The sequence below is a fragment of the Monopterus albus genome, unplaced genomic scaffold, assembly GCF_001952655.1.
Source record: "Monopterus albus unplaced genomic scaffold, M_albus_1.0 scaffold174.1, whole genome shotgun sequence".
Classification (NCBI taxonomy): Eukaryota; Metazoa; Chordata; class Actinopteri; order Synbranchiformes; family Synbranchidae; genus Monopterus; species Monopterus albus.
The window spans coordinates 926,524-945,259 of record NW_018128054.1 but is presented as its reverse complement, the minus strand read 5'-3'; the positions used below and the strand labels follow the sequence as shown (position 1 = coordinate 945,259).

The 18,736-nt window shown below is 42.3% G+C and overlaps 3 protein-coding genes and 1 non-coding gene across 5 annotated transcripts; 3 read left to right on the top strand and 1 right to left on the bottom strand.

Moving 5' to 3' along the window:
- The first annotated feature begins 445 nt into the window (after positions 1–445).
- Positions 446–2,298, top strand: pvalb8 (parvalbumin 8). The gene is made up of 5 exons (XM_020616390.1): positions 446–468; positions 627–694; positions 1,098–1,230; positions 1,686–1,795; positions 2,066–2,298. The coding sequence occupies exons 2-5, from the start codon at positions 634–636 to the stop codon at positions 2,089–2,091; spliced, it is 330 nt and encodes a 109-aa protein (XP_020472046.1). The 5' UTR covers positions 446–468; positions 627–633; the 3' UTR covers positions 2,092–2,298.
- Positions 2,299–8,133: 5,835 nt separating this feature from the next.
- Positions 8,134–12,443, top strand: aimp2 (aminoacyl tRNA synthetase complex interacting multifunctional protein 2). Of its 2 annotated transcripts, none has more exons than XM_020616386.1 (4): positions 8,134–8,319; positions 9,445–9,663; positions 10,019–10,253; positions 11,603–12,443. In XM_020616386.1, the coding sequence occupies exons 1-4, from the start codon at positions 8,305–8,307 to the stop codon at positions 11,989–11,991; spliced, it is 858 nt and encodes a 285-aa protein (XP_020472042.1). In that variant the 5' UTR covers positions 8,134–8,304; the 3' UTR covers positions 11,992–12,443. The 2 variants fall into 2 exon arrangements, with proteins under 2 accessions (XP_020472042.1, XP_020472041.1); XM_020616385.1 differs by having other exon boundaries at positions 8,135–8,433.
- An 888-nt stretch (positions 12,444–13,331) lies between these two features.
- Positions 13,332–13,404, top strand: trnak-uuu (transfer RNA lysine (anticodon UUU)). Its single transcript has one exon. It is a non-coding gene; the product is annotated as a tRNA-Lys (tRNA).
- Positions 13,405–16,125: 2,721 nt separating this feature from the next.
- On the bottom strand, positions 16,126–18,415 carry LOC109969493 (uncharacterized). Its single transcript, XM_020616412.1, has 2 exons — positions 18,044–18,415; positions 16,126–17,730 (listed from the first exon to the last, which is right to left on the bottom strand). Exons 1-2 carry the CDS (start codon positions 18,233–18,235, stop codon positions 16,126–16,128), a joined length of 1,797 nt encoding a protein of 598 aa, XP_020472068.1. The 5' UTR covers positions 18,236–18,415.
- Between the last annotated feature and the right edge of the window lie 321 nt (positions 18,416–18,736).

Here is an 18,736-nt window from a genome sequence, read left to right as displayed (position 1 = left end):
AGGAGAGGAGGGGTCGCAGGAGGCAGCAGCGTGTGGGGGAGAAGAATGCGGTTTTTAACTTAATTTGTTATTTACAAGGGCGTTATGGATATCCCCGGTCTGGTGTCTGTCCATTGACTTTATAAATAGTAAAGGTTAATTAGTTAGCTGAGAAACTGGATCTGGGGCGGGCAGTTAGAATTTCCAGAGACAGGTAACTCAAGCAATCCCTATTATCATTGCAATCAGACCTATATAAATCCGCCTTGACTGGCAGCAGTCACCACATAGCCTCACCTCTCTGCTGCATCAACGACCGTCCAGAACCCCATAACAAGGTAAGTTGCTGTGTGGCTTCAGGGAGGTCGATTTTTACACAAAGTGCCTACTTTTATTAGTTTTAAAAAAAAGATTTTACATGGATGGACTCTCTGACTCATAGTGACCACCCTTTAGAGCAGTTTTAGAGGCTCTCTACTTACATGGCAGGTGAGCTTCACCCTTTCATGCTCTGTTACTGCACTGACTTCTCAGTGCCATTGTTGTCACCTGGACACCTTTTGCTCTCATCACTGTCAAGTTGGCAAGTTTTCTTCTGTACCTAACTAAAATGTGTTAATAATTCACTATAACTGTTCCTCCAACAGGATTAAAATGTCGCTCTCATCTATCCTTTCCGCTGATGCCATCGATAGTGCTCTCAAGGAATGCCAAGGTATCCTCTACCACATTATCATTATTGATTTTTTTCATTTGTGTTTTTCATCAGTGCTGCACAGTATTTCTCCTACAGCCACCAGATACTAGGGGGTTTCTCTAAAAGCCTGCTAGAGGATTGGAAAATTGGACAGAAATATCTAGAACATTCCACAGCATTCTGGATGTATGCTTTTATCAAGCACCGTGCGCTCTGGGCAAGAACATAATAAACTTTGTCAGATGTTTGTCTACACAATTTAAAATGAGGATATGTTGATACTACTGTGACTTTGCTTTATTCTAGCTCAGATGGAAAACTGACACTAAATACTGAGACTATAATCAACAGAAGGCAGAGCTGTCATTGCTGACTGCAGTAGACCAACTGTCTCTCACTCTGATTTCTATTTCTACTCCAGCACCAGACTCATTCTGCCCCAAGAGATTTTTCAAAACATGTGGCCTCAACAAGAAAAGCCCTCAGGATGTGAAGAAGGTTTTTGGGATCCTGGACGATGATGCCAGTGGCTTTATTGAGGAAGAAGAACTCAAGTGAGTGAATGACCGATTCATAAATTACAGACTTTTTCTTGTACCCAGGACCCAAAGGGTCAGTGGCTGATTATGCATTTCCCTCTAATGAAAGAGGAGATTAGAGTGCAGCATCTATATTTAGTTAACCTAACTTTTTGAGGCTAAAATATCATTCTTAATACTAATTCATATCGTTTAAATGCATGGATGATGAACTAATGTAACTCAGGTCTGATGAATACTGTAAACATGGCGTTGTCCTGCAACAAAACTCGCTACAGTCACATATGACTTGATAGAGCTGCAATTAAACTGAAAAATCATCCTCTTTACTTATATTCCATCAAGAACTCATTTGTGTACATTTTGGGGGGATTGTGTAAAGGCTTTGCATTAGTACAGACAGAACCTTAGCTTCGGAGCCTGACTACTGCCTTTGTGGTTGTTACTCTAACATTTTTTCTGTGGCGCAGGTTTATTCTCCAGAGGTTTAATCCTGGCGCTCGCGTTCTGACAGACAAAGAGACTAAAGCCTTCATGTGCGCTGCTGATGATGACAGCGATGGCCGAATTGGAGCGGAAGGTAAAAGGATCCACACTTATTTCATAGACTCAGTACATGTGCACTGTGCTCAGACAATTCTACATTTTCAGTTATGTACGTAATCTATAGTGGTTGTTCGGGACTGGTAACGGCAATAAGAGGGACAACTATATATTACAGTACTAAAGGAAGACACAATGTGAATTCTCTCTCTTTCATATTGTTACCACATATGTTAAAGTTACACCCGACAGATGAGGTAAATAATCAGGTGTCCCATCTGATTAACGCTACTTCTTTCTTCCACAGAGTTCCAGGCCATGATCTCATCCTAAACAGCTGGACTCATCCTGTCCAACCTGACATGACCCCCTCCAACTATATTCCACTGCTTCAAGGGCTCTTTTAGTGTCAGTCAACTATTTTCCATCTGTTAGATTAAATATTTTGATTTTTTTTTTTTTATTCTGCAAGACTTATTCCTGGCCACAGAATCCACATTCAGATTGTTTGTGTGTTTTGTTTTAAATCATAAAGTTTTATTTCCCCACATCAACATAATTTATCGCATTACTGAGAAAATAAAATAATAAAATCCAAGTCATGTGGTTGTCTGCATTATTTCTAAGTGTACTCTATGTTGTATGTTTTCTACTCTCACTTTTACAGAAAAAAACCCATTGAAATATGCAATAAGCACAAAAAATACCCTTAGGAAATGGGAATCCATATAATGCATGTACACACAGATCCAGATGTGCCCACTGTATGCATGAAACACACATGTGGACATGCAGTCACACCATTTCCTCTACAGTCCTTAAAGTTTCACTTACCCTTATGTAACACCACAGTAACTGAGAATGAATGTTAGAGAGTGTCAGGTATATGAGAAGCCTGACATGTCACACACACACAAACACACACAGTAGAGTTGTGTATTGTGTTACTCATGTTGTGTGGTCAGAAATCTGTTCACGCAATCATACTGTGGAGACTCACTAGTCCCTCTAAATCATGACATGTTAGAATGAAGTGTCAGGTTAAGGTGAGGTGAGGTTATGGTGAAGGCTAAGGTTAGGGTAAGTCAAGGTAAAGTAACCATGAGGAATGAAAACAAACAGGTGTGTGTCTGCGTGTGTGTGACCTTGATGACCACGTGAGTGCCCCGGCGGCTGGTTTGAGTGACACCTGCCCTCAGCTTTGTAATTACACCCAGCTGGACCTTGGTGGTGGTGTGTCTGTGTGTTTGCGTAGTAGGAAATGCATACTCTGCAGAATGCTAGCCTGAACCGCATCCTGTTGCCAGGTCTCATTGATAGCTCAGGAGTGCTTGCTCAGGATATGCTGAAGAATCATCATTATATTAGCCTCTCCCACATTCTCAGAAAGACGTTTGATCATATCACAACTCTGCATTCCTCCTCCAAGAAACTTTAATAGCACACTGTCGTTTCATTCTCTGCACTTACAGGATTCATGGGATTAAAATTAACAACCACCTCACTATTTGCCAAAATACAGACAAGCAGATATTTTCAGAGCTCCCAACTTAGTGCCATTTCAATTATCTGTATATCATAGGGAGAACCTGATTATTACAGTACACACCTGCTACTCGGAACTATGGGGCATACCCTAGTATTAGCATGAGGTCTTGGTCCCAAAAGGTAGGATGTATAGTTATACCTATTTCTGCTTGATTGAGGTTTTAAGAGTGTTCCTTCTTCCACAGGCCATGTAGCCTGTAAGGGCCTGTGTGTGTTTTGTCTAATTACAAATATCACTGTCACTCCAAAATGATACCTCTGTGCTAAAACCAATGATTAGTATTTTAATATGTAACAATTAGCAGCCATTTCATACAGTACAGGGGAGTGTGTGGGGGGGGGGCCCAGGCTACACAGCTGCAAGAGGGACAGGGGTGGGGAAGCCAGTAGGTGTTTGGTGAGTGATAAACAGAAAAGAAATGTGAGCCAACAGTATGACACTGACTGTTGATGTGTTGCTATGGGACTGCAGTACAAGATTCTGTGCCAAACAGGTTACCAGGACTGAAGGGCAGAAGGAGAGACAGAGAGAAACTGTTGTGCTTTTTCATTCACAGCTTTGACAACAATCCTATTTGGCTGACAATGACAATGAGCCAATCCCAGCTGCCATTCGGTGAGAGGCAGGGTCCATCCTGGACAGGTCACCAGTCTATCACAGGGCTGACACTTAGAGACAGACAACCACACACGCTCACAGGCAATTTAGAGTCGCCAGTCAGCCTAAGATGCATGTGTCTTTGGAGCGTGAGAGGAAGCCGGGGTACCTGAAAAGAACCCACGCAGGCACAAGGAGAACATGCAAACTCCACACAGAAAGGCCCTGGGTCAGCCGGGGCTCAAACCCAGAACCTTCTTGCTGTGAGGCCACAGCACTAACCACCATGTCGCTGTGTGGCCCCACACACAGACATGTTATTTAGTAAAGCAAATTAACAAATAAATCAATTAAGCAATATGTTTTACTAAATTATATGACAGACCTGGCAGACTTGTGATGTAGTAACAGATACCATGGAATTTAGTAGAGAAAATTAGGCTAAACAATCATCGATGTTTTAGTAAATTACATGACAAACCAGTCAGATGTCATGCAATGACAAATGTCATGTAATATAATAATAAACCAATTAATTAAATAATGTTACTAGAAGTCATCAAACAAACTACAGACTACAGTTTCTGATTGTCTGCAAATGGCACATAAATCTCACACAAGGTGGGGCATTTGAAAGAAGGCACATTTACCCTAGAGAGAAAAGATGCATCATGGGAAATGTAGGATTCAGTTTTTCATCTTTAAAAATCTGTCTCTTACAAGTCCCCCTTTTTTATGAATGTACAGTACTAAATTATAGCTGTGTTTAAACCCAACTGCTCCATTGCCAGCTCTACGGGGGGTTGCATATTGAAATATTGCATATGGAAAGGTTTGCTTTCCACTACTGAAGTTATTTCTAGTCAGCAGTCATTTTGCAAGCGTTATATAACATTTTCATATATCCTTTATAAGTTATTTGTTGCTGCCTGCAGCTTCCTTCAGTGCTTGCAGCATCACATTGCATATTAAGACTTACACCAGGGTTTTTCAACCAGTGGTCAGCAGCCCCCTGGTGGTCCACAGAGGCACTGCAGATAGTTCCTGGTGTTAGTGATGTAGTAGAAATCTTTTTAAAAAACAAATTTCCATGTATTACTTATTGTTTGTGAATGATCAAATTCATGCAAATGTATACAATTTAGAAAAACCAGGGTGACCTTCAGAATTCAAATACTGCCAATACGGTGTAGCCACCTCCAAACAGTGGCCCTCGGGTTCCTCCTTAGTCAGAATGGTGGTCCCTGGGTCACAAATTGTTGAAAACCCCTGTATTAGAGGAAGCAAAGCAAGCATACAAACCTAATTTTGATATTTAAACATTTTGTGTGGCTGCTAATACTGTATCAAGCAATACACCTGGATTAGCCTGTTGGTATGGACACATGCATCGCATGCTTGTCTGCTTGATGCTTCAATAATTGATGCCCTTGCTTCACTGTCACCCAAAACACATATCAAGAAAGGAGTGTCAGGCTCCCCTTACTGATTAGGCCTGTGTGAAACTTTAATGTGCACGTTTTTTGATTATCCTCCTTTTTGTTGTCATTTTTCTTAAGCATGTATCCATGCACAGGGCTGGGTGGGAGGTGAGCGTATGTTCGTTTTAATGCTCTTATGTTCTAATGTTCCAAAATGTAACAAAATATTGAATTTCAAGACAACAGCTATGCACCTCATCTTCAACTGACACCAAACTGATGTCTGCTGTGAATCCAGGGTCTACTGTGACAAACACCGACCATATTTTGACTCATTCCCAGTCTTTTGGAGTCTAGAGATATCAGAGATGTTGCTACCCGATAGCCTGACAGGGAGTAACATTGTAAAAGATTCAACTGCTGCATTTGGATGACTGAACAGTCTTTGTAAACTCTGTGCAGGAACTCCATCCATAATGCAGGGGATGACAGCCTTGCCTCTGTTCTCCAACAAGCATTAGTCCGTGTGATGTCTGTGTGCAGCTTCCCTTCATTAATGAATTATAGGCCATACACATATCAGTGGCTATTCTTGATACACACAGGGTATTCCTGGATGGTAATTTCTCAATTTCCACCCTGGCCCGACACCGAGTCTGTTAACTAGAATAATTTAAGTTTGTTATCTGAACCAAAAGCAACACCCTGCTTAAACTCTTGAGCAGCTATTACATGGACTGAGTCACACTCAGACTGATTAATGGTTGTTACAGAGAGGCAGACGGGTACTTTGCAGACTTTTCCAAGTGAGAAGGCAATCAGATAAGACGGCAAACGTCACCCAGGACAAACATGCTTTGACAAGTTGAATAATGGAGGCAAACTGCGTTGGTGCAGAAGACAAGTAAAGATTGTGTGTGTCTGGGTGGTGTTTGGTCAGTAAACACCTTATAATATCCACAAATGTCAAAATGAAACACAAACTTTATGGTGATAACTCTTTTTATCATTAAAGATTATTACTTCCGCTATTACTGCCAGATAAATAAATTCCCTTGGCACAGTTTTTTGCGATACTATGTAGTTTCATGTTGCTTCACCTTTTAGGAGCATACTTTTACACCTTATACAAGAAATAAGGCTGTACCTTTATTCTCCTTACAGCCACAGAAATAAATGTTAAACCAACAAACCTTCAGTAACAACATCCTTAACTCAGCCCATAAGAAGGCTCCACATATGATCAGTTCTTTCACGTTGAACGTTACGCACCTATGCATCTTAATTATGCGGAGATTCAATAGGTACTGTGTGTGTGTATGATTTGTAGGCTGTGTCTGAGGCACTGTAAGCAAGTCTTAGCAAAATATTCATTGCAGTCTATCAGTTCACACACTATGTCACAGACCAACTAAAACTGTACCTGAGTAACCTGCAGCCTGACAGACTTCCTTGTTCCTACATCATTTAAAGAACTACTTTGAACTGTCAGGTTTCAACTACCCCTGTAGTCTCAGTTTCTAACTCAGGTCTTAATCTGTCCATCGGAGCCAACCATTACCTCAGCAGAGCTGCCAACGTAGCAGACAGAAAGCATGTAAATGCCACGGTGCACTTTGGAAACATATGTGGGAGATCATTTTCAAGCAGTGTTGGGTTGGTGTTGAACTGGACATAATTAAACTAGTACTTTACCATGTTTTGCACAGTTGACTATTGAAACTACAATGAAAATGTATCTATAAAAGTAAAGAATGGTTTAAAATTTTTATTTTACCATGCTGCATGTGAGCAGCTTTTCAGTGTTGACTGGACATTTTCACAGCCAAACAAAGCCAAAGCCGTTGAATATGAACTTCGAGAGACAGCTGGAGCTGTTCATTGCAAGGACTGTTTTAGTTGTTGAAAGATATTACCCAGTTCTTTCAACCAGTAACTCTGAGAGACGACGCAGACCACTTGGATACATAAAAAATATAACCGTGCTGGTTTATTCAAAGGATCACAGGCAAAATTAACATCACACGTCCAGGCATCTTCCACCTCCAGTACTGCGCACAGGCAGCCCGGAAGATGAAAAGCCCCGAACCTAATAGCCTATACAATTTAATCACTTGGTTGGGCTAGCCCCATCCTACACAGGCAACGTCAAACCGTGACGTCACCTGATATGCCAGCTTGGCAGCTGACCAGAGCAGTAGTCAAAACATGGAGAAAATTAAAGTGTGTGGCTGTTGATTAGTGGTGTGTATCTAAAAACATACAGGACATTCAGGGACATGTCCGAACAGTAAGCCTCGGAAGATATTATGATTAAGATTACGGCTGAACATATCATGTTAATAACAATATTCATCCTGCCTGCAGACTCTTCAATCTAGTTGACCTTGGCCTAGATGCAGCCTGCAGAACTCATGACAATGAACTGAGCATTTAACAGCCTGAGCAAGACATCCTGGCTACACTAACATTTTCTGATACAACAGATCTCTAATCACTATCTATCTAACTAAGAAATTACCTAACATTGTTAAGACTGTACAAGTCCGATGGTACCACTCTGACAAGTAAGACAACCCGTGCTCAAGTCAGTCAAACAGTCTAAAAAAGGGGCAAGTTAAATATTTTTGATTTACTTTTTTTGGTTGTAGTCAGCAACTCATTTTAGCACAACTGCCTGAACACCAAAACAATAATTTATCAAAAACACTAATACTTCACAATCAAACGACTGAATTTAACTCACCTTCTCCAGATTAGGCTACCTGAATTAACCGCCATTAAACAACAGAAGAAGAAGAAGAAAATCGCTACCTGAATTCGCTTTTACTTTCACCGGATGTGACGTCACCGTGGCCTCTTTTCTGTCTGACGGACCTTGTCACCGATTTTGATGTGTATCAACAGCACACACCCCTAGAAGAGATCTGCCCTCGGGGTTTTGTTTTTAACAGTTTGTCGCTGACAGTGTCCGCCACCATGCCCATGTACCAGGTAAAGCGCGTTTGTGGGGGTGATATAAAGATTGATTTGCCAACCTGCATGTACAAGTTACCAAATATCCACGCGCAGCATGGGGACAGCTGCACCTCCGAGCACGCGCTTCAGGTAACAGTTAGCTAATTTTATTCCGACAAGTCTAATTTTTCATATAACTAGTTAATATTTTGCTCCCGCATTGTATTTTACGAGCACTCCGTTTGGTTTCTCTGCTTTCTCTTCTATCTCGCACTGTTTATTAGCCTGAACTGTCTTTAACTAAGCTAGCTGGCTAACTTAGCTTAGCAGGCTACACTGAGTGATTTCACTTCAGGCTGATGCAACAATGAACTTACTGCACGTTTCAACTGTCCAACATTTATACCTTGTTATAGAAAGTAATGGTGTTGTTAGAGGAGCGTGAATTCACTCTTTCTTACATCTGTGATATAAATAGTCACTAAAATGAAGGTCATGACACACCTTAGGAAACGTTTGCTTCAACTATGCAGTCACTGTACTAAAATGTAGTAAGTTTGTAGCCTTTTTGATGCTACATTTGATAGCTAAAGTTGTTAGGCACTTCACATAAAGATTTTGCAACTCGATGAACATTTTGTGTTTGTTAATATGTGTGCGTGCAGCGTTGTAATAATAGTTTAACACTCAAAAGGGGCCATTTTTCAGCTGGGTACATTCACTTTTGATATGTCAGAGGATAGATTTGCGTTTAGTCAGGTGAACATTAAAATGGGTTTTTAATATCTACATTGACTGTCATGAGTCTATCCTTAAGTACATACATACATTTACTTGCATAACATTTTCAGTGTAAAACGCTTACATATATTGGAGATTTTTAACAGTGTGGTATTCCGAGTTTTATCTGTATCTGGACACCGCCTCCAACTCTGCAGGATAGTCTGTAATGTTGACTCCCATTTGGGACAGACATTGTAGGGGAAACAGTATCACTTGTATAAAACCTACTGTACACAACTGAAACCCTGACTATCCCAGGTCTAGCCTGAAAAATCTCTTCATGAGGTGTCTGCTGCATGGCTGTGTTGTCTCTTTGAATGCCCACATTGTCAAGTCCCTGGTTTTAGGCAAACAGAGTGGTTTTCTTTGCCTTCCCAGAATGGCGACGTGGATCCAGCAGTCAAAGCTCTGGAAGCCAGGCAGGATGAGATCATGAGAAAACTGTATGAGCTGAAAGCAGCGGTGGAGGGCCTGGCTAAGACAGTGACCACCCCTGATGCGGATCTGGACCTGACAGTCAGCAGCAGCCTCTCTTTCAAAAGCTCCAGCTCCACAACCTTCAAAGGCACCACAGACCTGGACACACTACTGGGCAAGGTGAGAAACTGGAAATAATACTGATGTGTTTTAGTGATGCTGGAATGTTTCCTACATGAAACCATGCACATGTAATTTGACTCTCTGTTCTGTTTGCCAATAGCAGCCACTGCATGTGTTCTGCTCATACCCATCATAACTACTTATCATTACAATTTACACTGTAAATACTGTGCTAACTGGCACAACCTGCTCATAAAAGAATTTGTCTTGAAGCATATATGAGGGTGTGACTTGATTGCAGCCGGTCTGTGCAAGCTGTTTGGCCTAGTTATAGAAAGCAGTGAACAAATGTTAATAGATTATTTATTTAGGATACTGCTCCTATTTACCTCTGTCTCATTTACATCACAAGGACCTCGGTGCTCTCCGGGACATTGTCATAAACGCTAACCCAGCACAGCCACCTCTGACCCTGCTGGTGCTTCACAGCCTGTTGTGTCAGCGCTATCGGGTGCTGTCCACCGTCCATGTCCACTCCTCAGTTGCCAATGTGCCACCGCAGCTCCTGTCCTGCCTTGGTCCGCGCCATCCAGACAGTTATGCCCGCCACATGTTCCAGCTTGGTTTCACCCTTATATGGAAAGATGGTAAGGCAGGGAGGGTAGTGTGGCCTATTGGATGGGTCTGTATATCATTCTTGCATTATTGTTATTATAAATTAATACAGAAAGGCAAATGCAGTATACCTGAATCAGTTTATTAAGTTGATGCCACACAGTCTTGATACACAGCAACTAATCCTGTTTAATTACTAAATACTTTCTTGTGAGAGAGTGGTATGTGCTTTGCTTGACTTTCCCAAGATTCTGAAACTAGTAATAACACCTTTCACCCATAGCAACTACAAAAAAAACCTCCAAATAATTTTCGCTCTCCAGCCGACAAAATGGATGAACTGCTACTTCTCAGCAGGACAAACACTGACCTTTCATACTCAGCTGCCCCAGGTGTTAGTGAGGTGTCAGAACATCTGGCAGATAACCAGCATGGAACATAAACATCTAGATTACCTTCTAATTATTTGAGGGTACTGTAACACAGCAAACCTCGGCCAGGAATAATAAAGATACAGACATATTAAGTGTTGCACCAAGGAGAAAAACACAGACTGCTGCCACACCATATTAAAGGGCTCCTGCTGCTCTGTTCCCTGTGTGGCTCTGGCACTCTGATCACTGTCTGGTTCATCTTTGAGCACCTTACAGACAGAAACATGAGGTTGCATCTACAGACTGGGAAGAACTCACTGACACTGTGACATTGTACATTGGTTTTTGTGAGGGCATGAGTGGTTTGCAGCCACATTGAGGCAGCTCTGTGAGGCCAAGGGGGAGGCCTAGCAATGGAGACAGGATCCTGAAGAAGCCACACTGAAAAGCTGAAAAGTTGGTTTTCCTCCAACAAGACTGCATCACTGTGGAGTGGCCTGAAGGATAGCACCAAGTGCAGGAAACCAATTCCTCCCCCACTACTCTATAACTTATTACATTGCCCATTGAGTATTTGTTTCAGCCCCTGTTGCACTCGTCCACACCACTTGTTGCCTTGTTTACACTTTAATAAAATAGGTGATTTGGATCTAGACAAGTTTTTTTATTCATCATTGCTACATGTACTATATGTATCTATTTCTTTCCTATACTTGTATTTAAATAAATAATAGTTTAGCTGCAAGTCAATGTGTATCTTCCTGAAAATTGCTATTGGTACAGTGTATGAGTGCATTGAGAGTCAGATTCAATGATTGCAAAACATACTTGTCCAGTAAAGCTGAGATGAAAATTATGGACAGTTCATTGTGTTTTAGAAATGCTATTTCTAATCATTTCAAGTTTTGCATGTCCATTCATGTGAATAAACGGCATATTCACACGATCTGAATGTTGGGAATGCTTGTGTGCTAATGAGACATTTTTCTCATCTGCCCTATCCACAGTGCCAAAACTGCAAATGAAGTTCAGCATCCGGAACATGTGTCCCATTGAGGGTGAGGCCAACGTGGCACGATTCCTTTTCAAGCTGCTGGCTCCCTACCCCAGTGACCCTGCCCTCGCCACCTTGGTGGACAGCTGGGTTGACAAAGCTTTCCTCCAGCTGGCGGAGTGCGGTGCCAAGAAGCAAGCCGCTGTCCTGCGGGCCCTCAATTCTGCCTTGGGACACAGTGCCTGGCTGGCTGGCCCAGAGTTTTCCCTGGCTGACATCGCCTGCTACTGCTGTGTGCTGCAAAGTGGCTCCGCCTCATCTGCTCCTGCTAATGTCCAGCGTTGGCTCAAGTCCTGCGAGAACCTGGGCCACTTTGGCCCTGTCAAGCAACTTCTGCACTGAATGGGGCTATCCCAGGACCAGACACCAAAAGGGTGTCTTACCCAAAGTGAGAGATGGGCATTAGAATATTAAAGTATCCAAGTCATGTCTAGAAGGCCTACTAATGCTTTCTTCCTTACGGAATTAATTTACTGAACTGACAAAGACTCAATAGAAGCAATATGGTTGACAAAGTAACATAAGAGTATTGTCTTCACTATGCTGCACTTGTATTGTGAAATTCTTTTTGCAAGGGAGGAAGCATGAGAGGACTGTAGAGGCGTGGTGATGGGTTAAATCTAAGGTACTGATAGAAGTGTTTAGTCTAACACACTGTACACCTTCCACCCCACCCACTTTGTGCCTAACATGATCCTGTATGTTGACTGGTATTACTGGGTGACTTCAAAAGAAATACTTTGTATCGATTGTTTTTTCTGAAGTCATTAAAACACTTTGGATCAAAATTTGAACTGCAGCTTAGAGTCTAATGTTTTGGACAATCTGATCACTTGAAAAACTATTTTGCTGAAGTGACCGGACAGAAGGCATTTACTGAAGTGCACCTCTGTGTCCAACAGGTGGCAGGAATGTCATTTATAAGCTGAAGATGATTTCCAAACTTAGTCATTCATTAATTCGCCTGCTGATGCTGTACATCCCAGGGAAACACTAGACAAGCAGTTCTTCCATGACAAAGTTAACACTAAAACTCCACATGGGTTGCATGTCTCCTGAGCAGAGGATGACGGCAGTCAGCAAACTTATTCACACAGTAAGGACATAAGAGATGGAGCTGTTGTGCATTTAAGTTTGCAGTTTTAAACCAAACTTTTTCTGTTAGAGCCTGACCAATATGTCTGTCAGTAGTGCCAATATTTGTATTGCCATACACTGATCAGCCATAACGTTATGACCACCTGCCTAATACTGTGTACATAGGAGTCAGTGCTGCAGTTGGTTGGCACTCTGTAGCTCACTGTACATATTATGCAAATCCATTTGCTACTGTCAGAGCACAAATGTGTCAACCATCCAGACTGAAAACTGTTGGAGATAATATTTGAGACAAATTCAACAGCAACCCGACTCTGGGTATAATACCACTATAGCCGCTGAATGTTTCTCTTCATAGAGACCAATGTACAGTATTTCTTATTTTCACCTGTTCTAACAAAGGTTCAAATTAAATGGAATCTTTTGAAAAGGATGAATGAAATTATGTAAAGTTTAATCTGTAGTAGGTCGACATCATTGGTGAGACTTGGGCTGCGCTCATTCACTGTTTGTAGGTAGTAATCACTGCCGATCAGGAGACCCACCAAGACCTGCAGTGTGCGAGAAGCTGTAAGCCGGTCAGAGCCCGGATAGCTCAGTCGGTAGAGCATCAGACTTTTAATCTGAGGGTCCAGGGTTCAAGTCCCTGTTCGGGCGTTGATACTTTTGGGGACGACAGTGGGTAGAGCAGTCGTCTCCCGACCGGAAGGTTGAAGTTTTGAATCTCGGTGCCTGCAGTCCACATGTCGAAGTGTCCCTGGTCAAGACCCCCCCCCCCCATCATCAGCCATCACAGTCTGACTCTTGTTCAAGTCACTCAGATCCTTACGCTTTCCTGACTCCAACACATCAACTTCTAGGACTGAATGTTTACATGCTGCCTAATATACTGTACTACACACTGACTGGTACGTGTGTAATGAGATAATCGGTGGTATTCATTTTACCTGTCAGTGGTCATAATGTTATGGCTGATTGCAGTATGTTTTTCAAGTTAAATTTTCACCTGTTAAATGTCCTCGGTGCATTTCATGGACACATAATCATCTACTCATTTGTTATGGCTGGTGAAAAGAAAGTATTAGCTGATGTATCAGCACTTTATTTTACAAATTTGTAATGTCCTGTGAGGCGTGTTCGTTCTATATTGAAAAGAGAAGACTAATAAGAGGATATATATTTGACAGTGTGAAATTTATTATGCATTAACGTATCAAAATTAGCATTAACATGGATCTTCACTGTTTAGGATAAACAGAAAAGACTGACCTCAACTTAGTGGTATACAATATTTGTATGAAAAGGTGCTACTGTCTAATTGGTCCAAAACTTTTGGGGAGAAGCCGTGGTTTAGACTTAACTCTCCCGTTATTGGTCCTTCAGTCCGTCCGTCCTCCAATCGTCCTCTCTGCTCCAATCATCGTGGACGGCGCTCTAGAAAGGAGGAAGAATACCTGTACTACTTTTGTTTTCAACGAAGTGCTCCATATTACGCATTGCCTTCCGTTTCACTTAATTAAAACTGTTCTGCCTGCGTGTGTGTGCGCATAACTGTTCTCCCTTTGAAGCGTTCTCATCTACGTCTAATCTATTTTAATAAACTTGGAGCCTTACCATACCAAGACTCCTTTGGGTCCACCGGTCCAGAGGAACGATAAGTAACTATGAGCTCCCTTAGCTACAGCCATAAATCTTTAGTGGACCAGACTTATGATGTTGCATTAGTGTTTCAGTGACTCACAGCAAATATTTGACCAGTGGTTCAGTGAACACACAGAGTGATATTCATAACTATATAAACATAACAGTGACATATAAGTATGTAAACTTATGTGTGCTATAAAATAAAACCATTCTTAAGTGCATAAAATAAAAATCACCCTAACAGTCCTAATAATTTTCCAGGAAGTTAACCTGGAAAGAAGTAGGTAATTTGGTTCTTTGTACTAATAATAGTGAAAAACAGGGCTATTGTCATTTAATTTCTTTTAGCCAATGCACAGCAATTCAGCCGAATGAGCAAAAATGTGAAATTTGACTATAGTCTACCATAAAATTCAACATATATGAAGAAAAAAATCAAGTGAATTATAAAATCTGGGTTTAAAATGGAAGTGTTTTCCTTCTGCAAATCAACAACCTCTTATAAAATCAATGCAGCTAATTTAACTCAAATGAGACTTTTATAACCTTGTCTATTTTCTCTGTAATTAGTATCAGATTACATCGTTCTTTCCAGAAAACCTCTGCATTATTTAGAAATTAGAGACCTTTAAATTAAAGTGTTGTCAACATGTCAGTTCTGTTTACTACAGTGATGCTTCCTTTACACGTCTAGTGTGGTCTTTCTCTGCAACCAGTTGTTCAAACTGTGTTTTCTCCTTGTCAGCCGAGGTGTTGTTGAACAGAATCCCAGCAGCTCAGTTTCACGTCAGTCCGCTGCTGGGGAGTTTGATGTGAAGTCTGATCTTATGTGGCTGCTGCAGACAAAGTCACAGAACATCAGGTAACTAGGATGTGTGCACATGCAATAATGTTAAAAAAAAAAAAAAAAAAAAAAAAACTCCCAGTGTTTGTCATACTCTCTCTGGGCTGGTTCTGCATCTTCATGGGCGTCATGTTTTCGACAGCTCGGGTCCAGACAGCCTGTGTTTGAGTGTGTTTCTGTGCTCTGACAGCCGCCTGTTGGTCTCCAGGCAGCTGCCTGACAAGACAAAAGCTTCTAACTGACATCTGGGCACGTAGAAGGAATACACTTCGGAATGTGCAGCACTGGAATTTTGGAGTTTATGTGCTCTGATTTCTTTACACACACACACACACACACAAGCTTCTTTATAACAGTCATCCTATGCCAGTCCCACAGTGACAGTAATCTAATTCCTTCTGGTCTCCATTTGGTTTTCATGGGGAAAAAAGAGACACAAACAAAAAACTCTTTGTTTGTCTCTTTATATATGATATAAAACATACAGAAGATGCATTCTCACTGAACTGTAGAAAAAAAAACTAAGTGAAAGACAAAATTACTTCAGTTTTAACCCTGTGGCTACTTCAAATCACAATAGCACAGATAGAAAGATGCTTCTGCCAGTAAATTCAGTCCTTGAATGTCATTGTACATGATTGTCAATTAGATATTTTCATTAGGTGGGAGATATATGCTATGCCTATCAAGACAGGTAAGGGAGGAACATTACATCTGGGCTAAATTGTCTGAAATGAAATACTACTCAGGGTTTTCCTAATTGTAGCACAATGTGATTTGATTCGGCATCAATTAAAAGGCTGAGAGACAGTCACTGACAGTGTATTCACTCAGTGACCAAAGAGCACACGTTGCTGTTGTATCTCAAAAGCTGAATGCGTTCAAAGTAGTCATCGGTCAGAAAGTTTCTCTGTGAGGTAACCAGGTTGCCCTTCTGACTGAAGAGACGCTGGACGGGGGCCGTGGAGGGCAGGGTGGTGTTGTATTTGAGGAAAAGCTGCTTCACTCTGGGGATTGCGGATCTCTTCCATCACTCCCCGCTGCTGGATCTGAGTGGCTGGCTTCACAGGCCCGTAGCTGAAGAAATCATCTTCAGATTCAATGGTGGACAGATTCCGGCTGGTGTTGGCCTTGGCTACATTACAGGGATCCATCTGGGATGCCTCTGTCGCCAGCAGGGAGCACATCTCCTCCCTCTCAGAGGCAGCCATCCACCACAAGCGAAACTGAGGAGTAGTTGCTGTTGCAATCTTCGCCTCTGTGCTGGCAAACAGCTCCTGGAACCGCACGTCAATAGCCATTACAATGGCGCTGATGACATCACCAAAGTAATTTGCTGCATCTTTCTGCTCATTTAACTTGTTCTTCAGACTGAGCACAGTTGGGATGACCAGACCCAAGTAACATTTCTGCTCCGCTTGGAAAAGTTCAAGTGCAAACGCAAGTGGGTGGAATACAGTCACATATTCTTTCAAGAAGGCCATCTCCTCTGGCTGCAGGCGAGGGACCTCCAGGCGGGCGCACAGCTCTGTCAGCTCCCGCTCGCTGAGAGACACAATCTTCTGCACAGCACAGTACTCCACATTCCAGCGTATAACAGCAGGAACAACAAGCGCCATCTTTCCTATCTCCTCTGCTGCATCCATTCCAACCTGGAGATGGTGGCATTTGCTCCATATGGCAAAAACCTTGGCCATTGTACTGTAATGCAGCTGGCACATGGGCCCCTGTGACACAGCCTGCCAGAAGTCTTCTGTGACAATCTGCTCCAGAGTGTGCGATGCACAGCGCTGTACAGTGGGTAGAAACAGGAGCATGTCCTGCTCAGGCTCCCCCTCCAGGACACTGCTCACATTCTCATAGAACCCGATGTCATCGTCGCTTTCCTGGTTGTCCACGGCAAACTCCTTGAACACACTGATAAAGGGGCTGCCGTTGTCAGTAACCGTGGTCTGAACTTTACTTTCAATATTGTATGCCACATGGATGTCATGTATTCGCCCAGCAATGGTGTCATATGTGATCCTGCCCGGCAGCCGTGCAAACCCCAGAGCAGCAGATTTCCTCTCCAAAGAATCGGCGTCGATCCAGTGACAGGTCATCCCAAAGAAGCTCCTGTTGTTGGCCGTCCAGATGTCAGCTGTGGTGCACACGTACTGGATGTTGCTGAGCTTTGCCATCACCTCCTCCCGCATCCTGGAGAAACCCTGGTCCACCTTTGTAAACAAGGTCACCCTGTCCATGGACTTCAGCCCTTCAGTTAAGCCAGAAATGAGCTTCCTAAACCCAGGCTGCTCTAGCACATAAAATGATTGGCAATCCTCCACAATGAAGTTGAAGATTAGATCGTCAATCTTTGCTTGAGTCATGCATTTGGAGATAATCTCTGCTTTAAGCTTTTTGAGTTGGCAGTGCCTGCTTTCCTCTCCATTGCGCTCTTCTTTCTTTCTCCCCCTCTTGGCATCAGGACTGGCTTCACAGCCCAAGTGTGTTCTCTGAAAGACAAAACGCCATAGAGGTTTTGTGTTGGTGATGAGCCATTTTTTATTGTCTGAGTTTCCATCAGTTTACAAACTTCAACTGCAATCAAAAAGGAACTCCAAATAATACTTATGTTAACTTAAATGGTTGTTTTTTTCAGTTTATCTGAACAAAAGGAGCCTCCAGCGCTGCGACTTAGTAATCAGCATGCAGCTAGAATGTAACGTTATCAATCACGAGGGTCGCTATTCATTCACAGACTCTTCCAAACATTACCCTGACGGGTACCGGGGTATCACTACAGGGGTATGACTTTCTGTGACTTACGTCTAAATGTTTCTTTAGATTTGATGTTGACGTTTTCGACGTGGATAGCAGATTAACCCTCGGCAGACACAGATTACACTGGACGATGATATTTTTTCCTTGATCTGCCTTGTACGTGAAATGGTGGCGATAACGCCAAGTATGCATGGCCGATTTGGTCTCGCCGCTGACTTCATGGTGATCCCCATCCATTTCGGGCGCTGTCTCTACTGTTTTTGACGTCCTGAAATATAATAAAAGTATCGTAATCGGATTTAGTAATCGTGATTACACGTAAAGTAACGATGGCGGTAGAGAAATTCTGGTGAAAAGGGGCAGGCCTTTGTTCAGATGGTCCCCAGAAAACACTGAAGGTGTAGACACTGTCGTCACTGGTACTTGGGCGCATGCGCATTCATAACCCGGAAGCTCCACCTGGAGTAGCCACAATGGAACAATGCGCATGCGTTTAACATACATGGGCGTCCACGTTGTGACGCCACGGTCCACTCCTTGTGAGTTTTGCTCACATTCATGGTCGTTCTTGTAGCAGGATTTCTTTTTACACCAGTGTTGCTGCGAGTTGGCGCCACCATCAGGGCGCGGAAGTAAAAGTAAAAAAAACCTTTCAACTCTAACTGTATCAAGACCATCCAGTCACTTATAGCTCAGTAGAGATTAAATGATCATTTAAGGAGCAATTACAAAAAAATA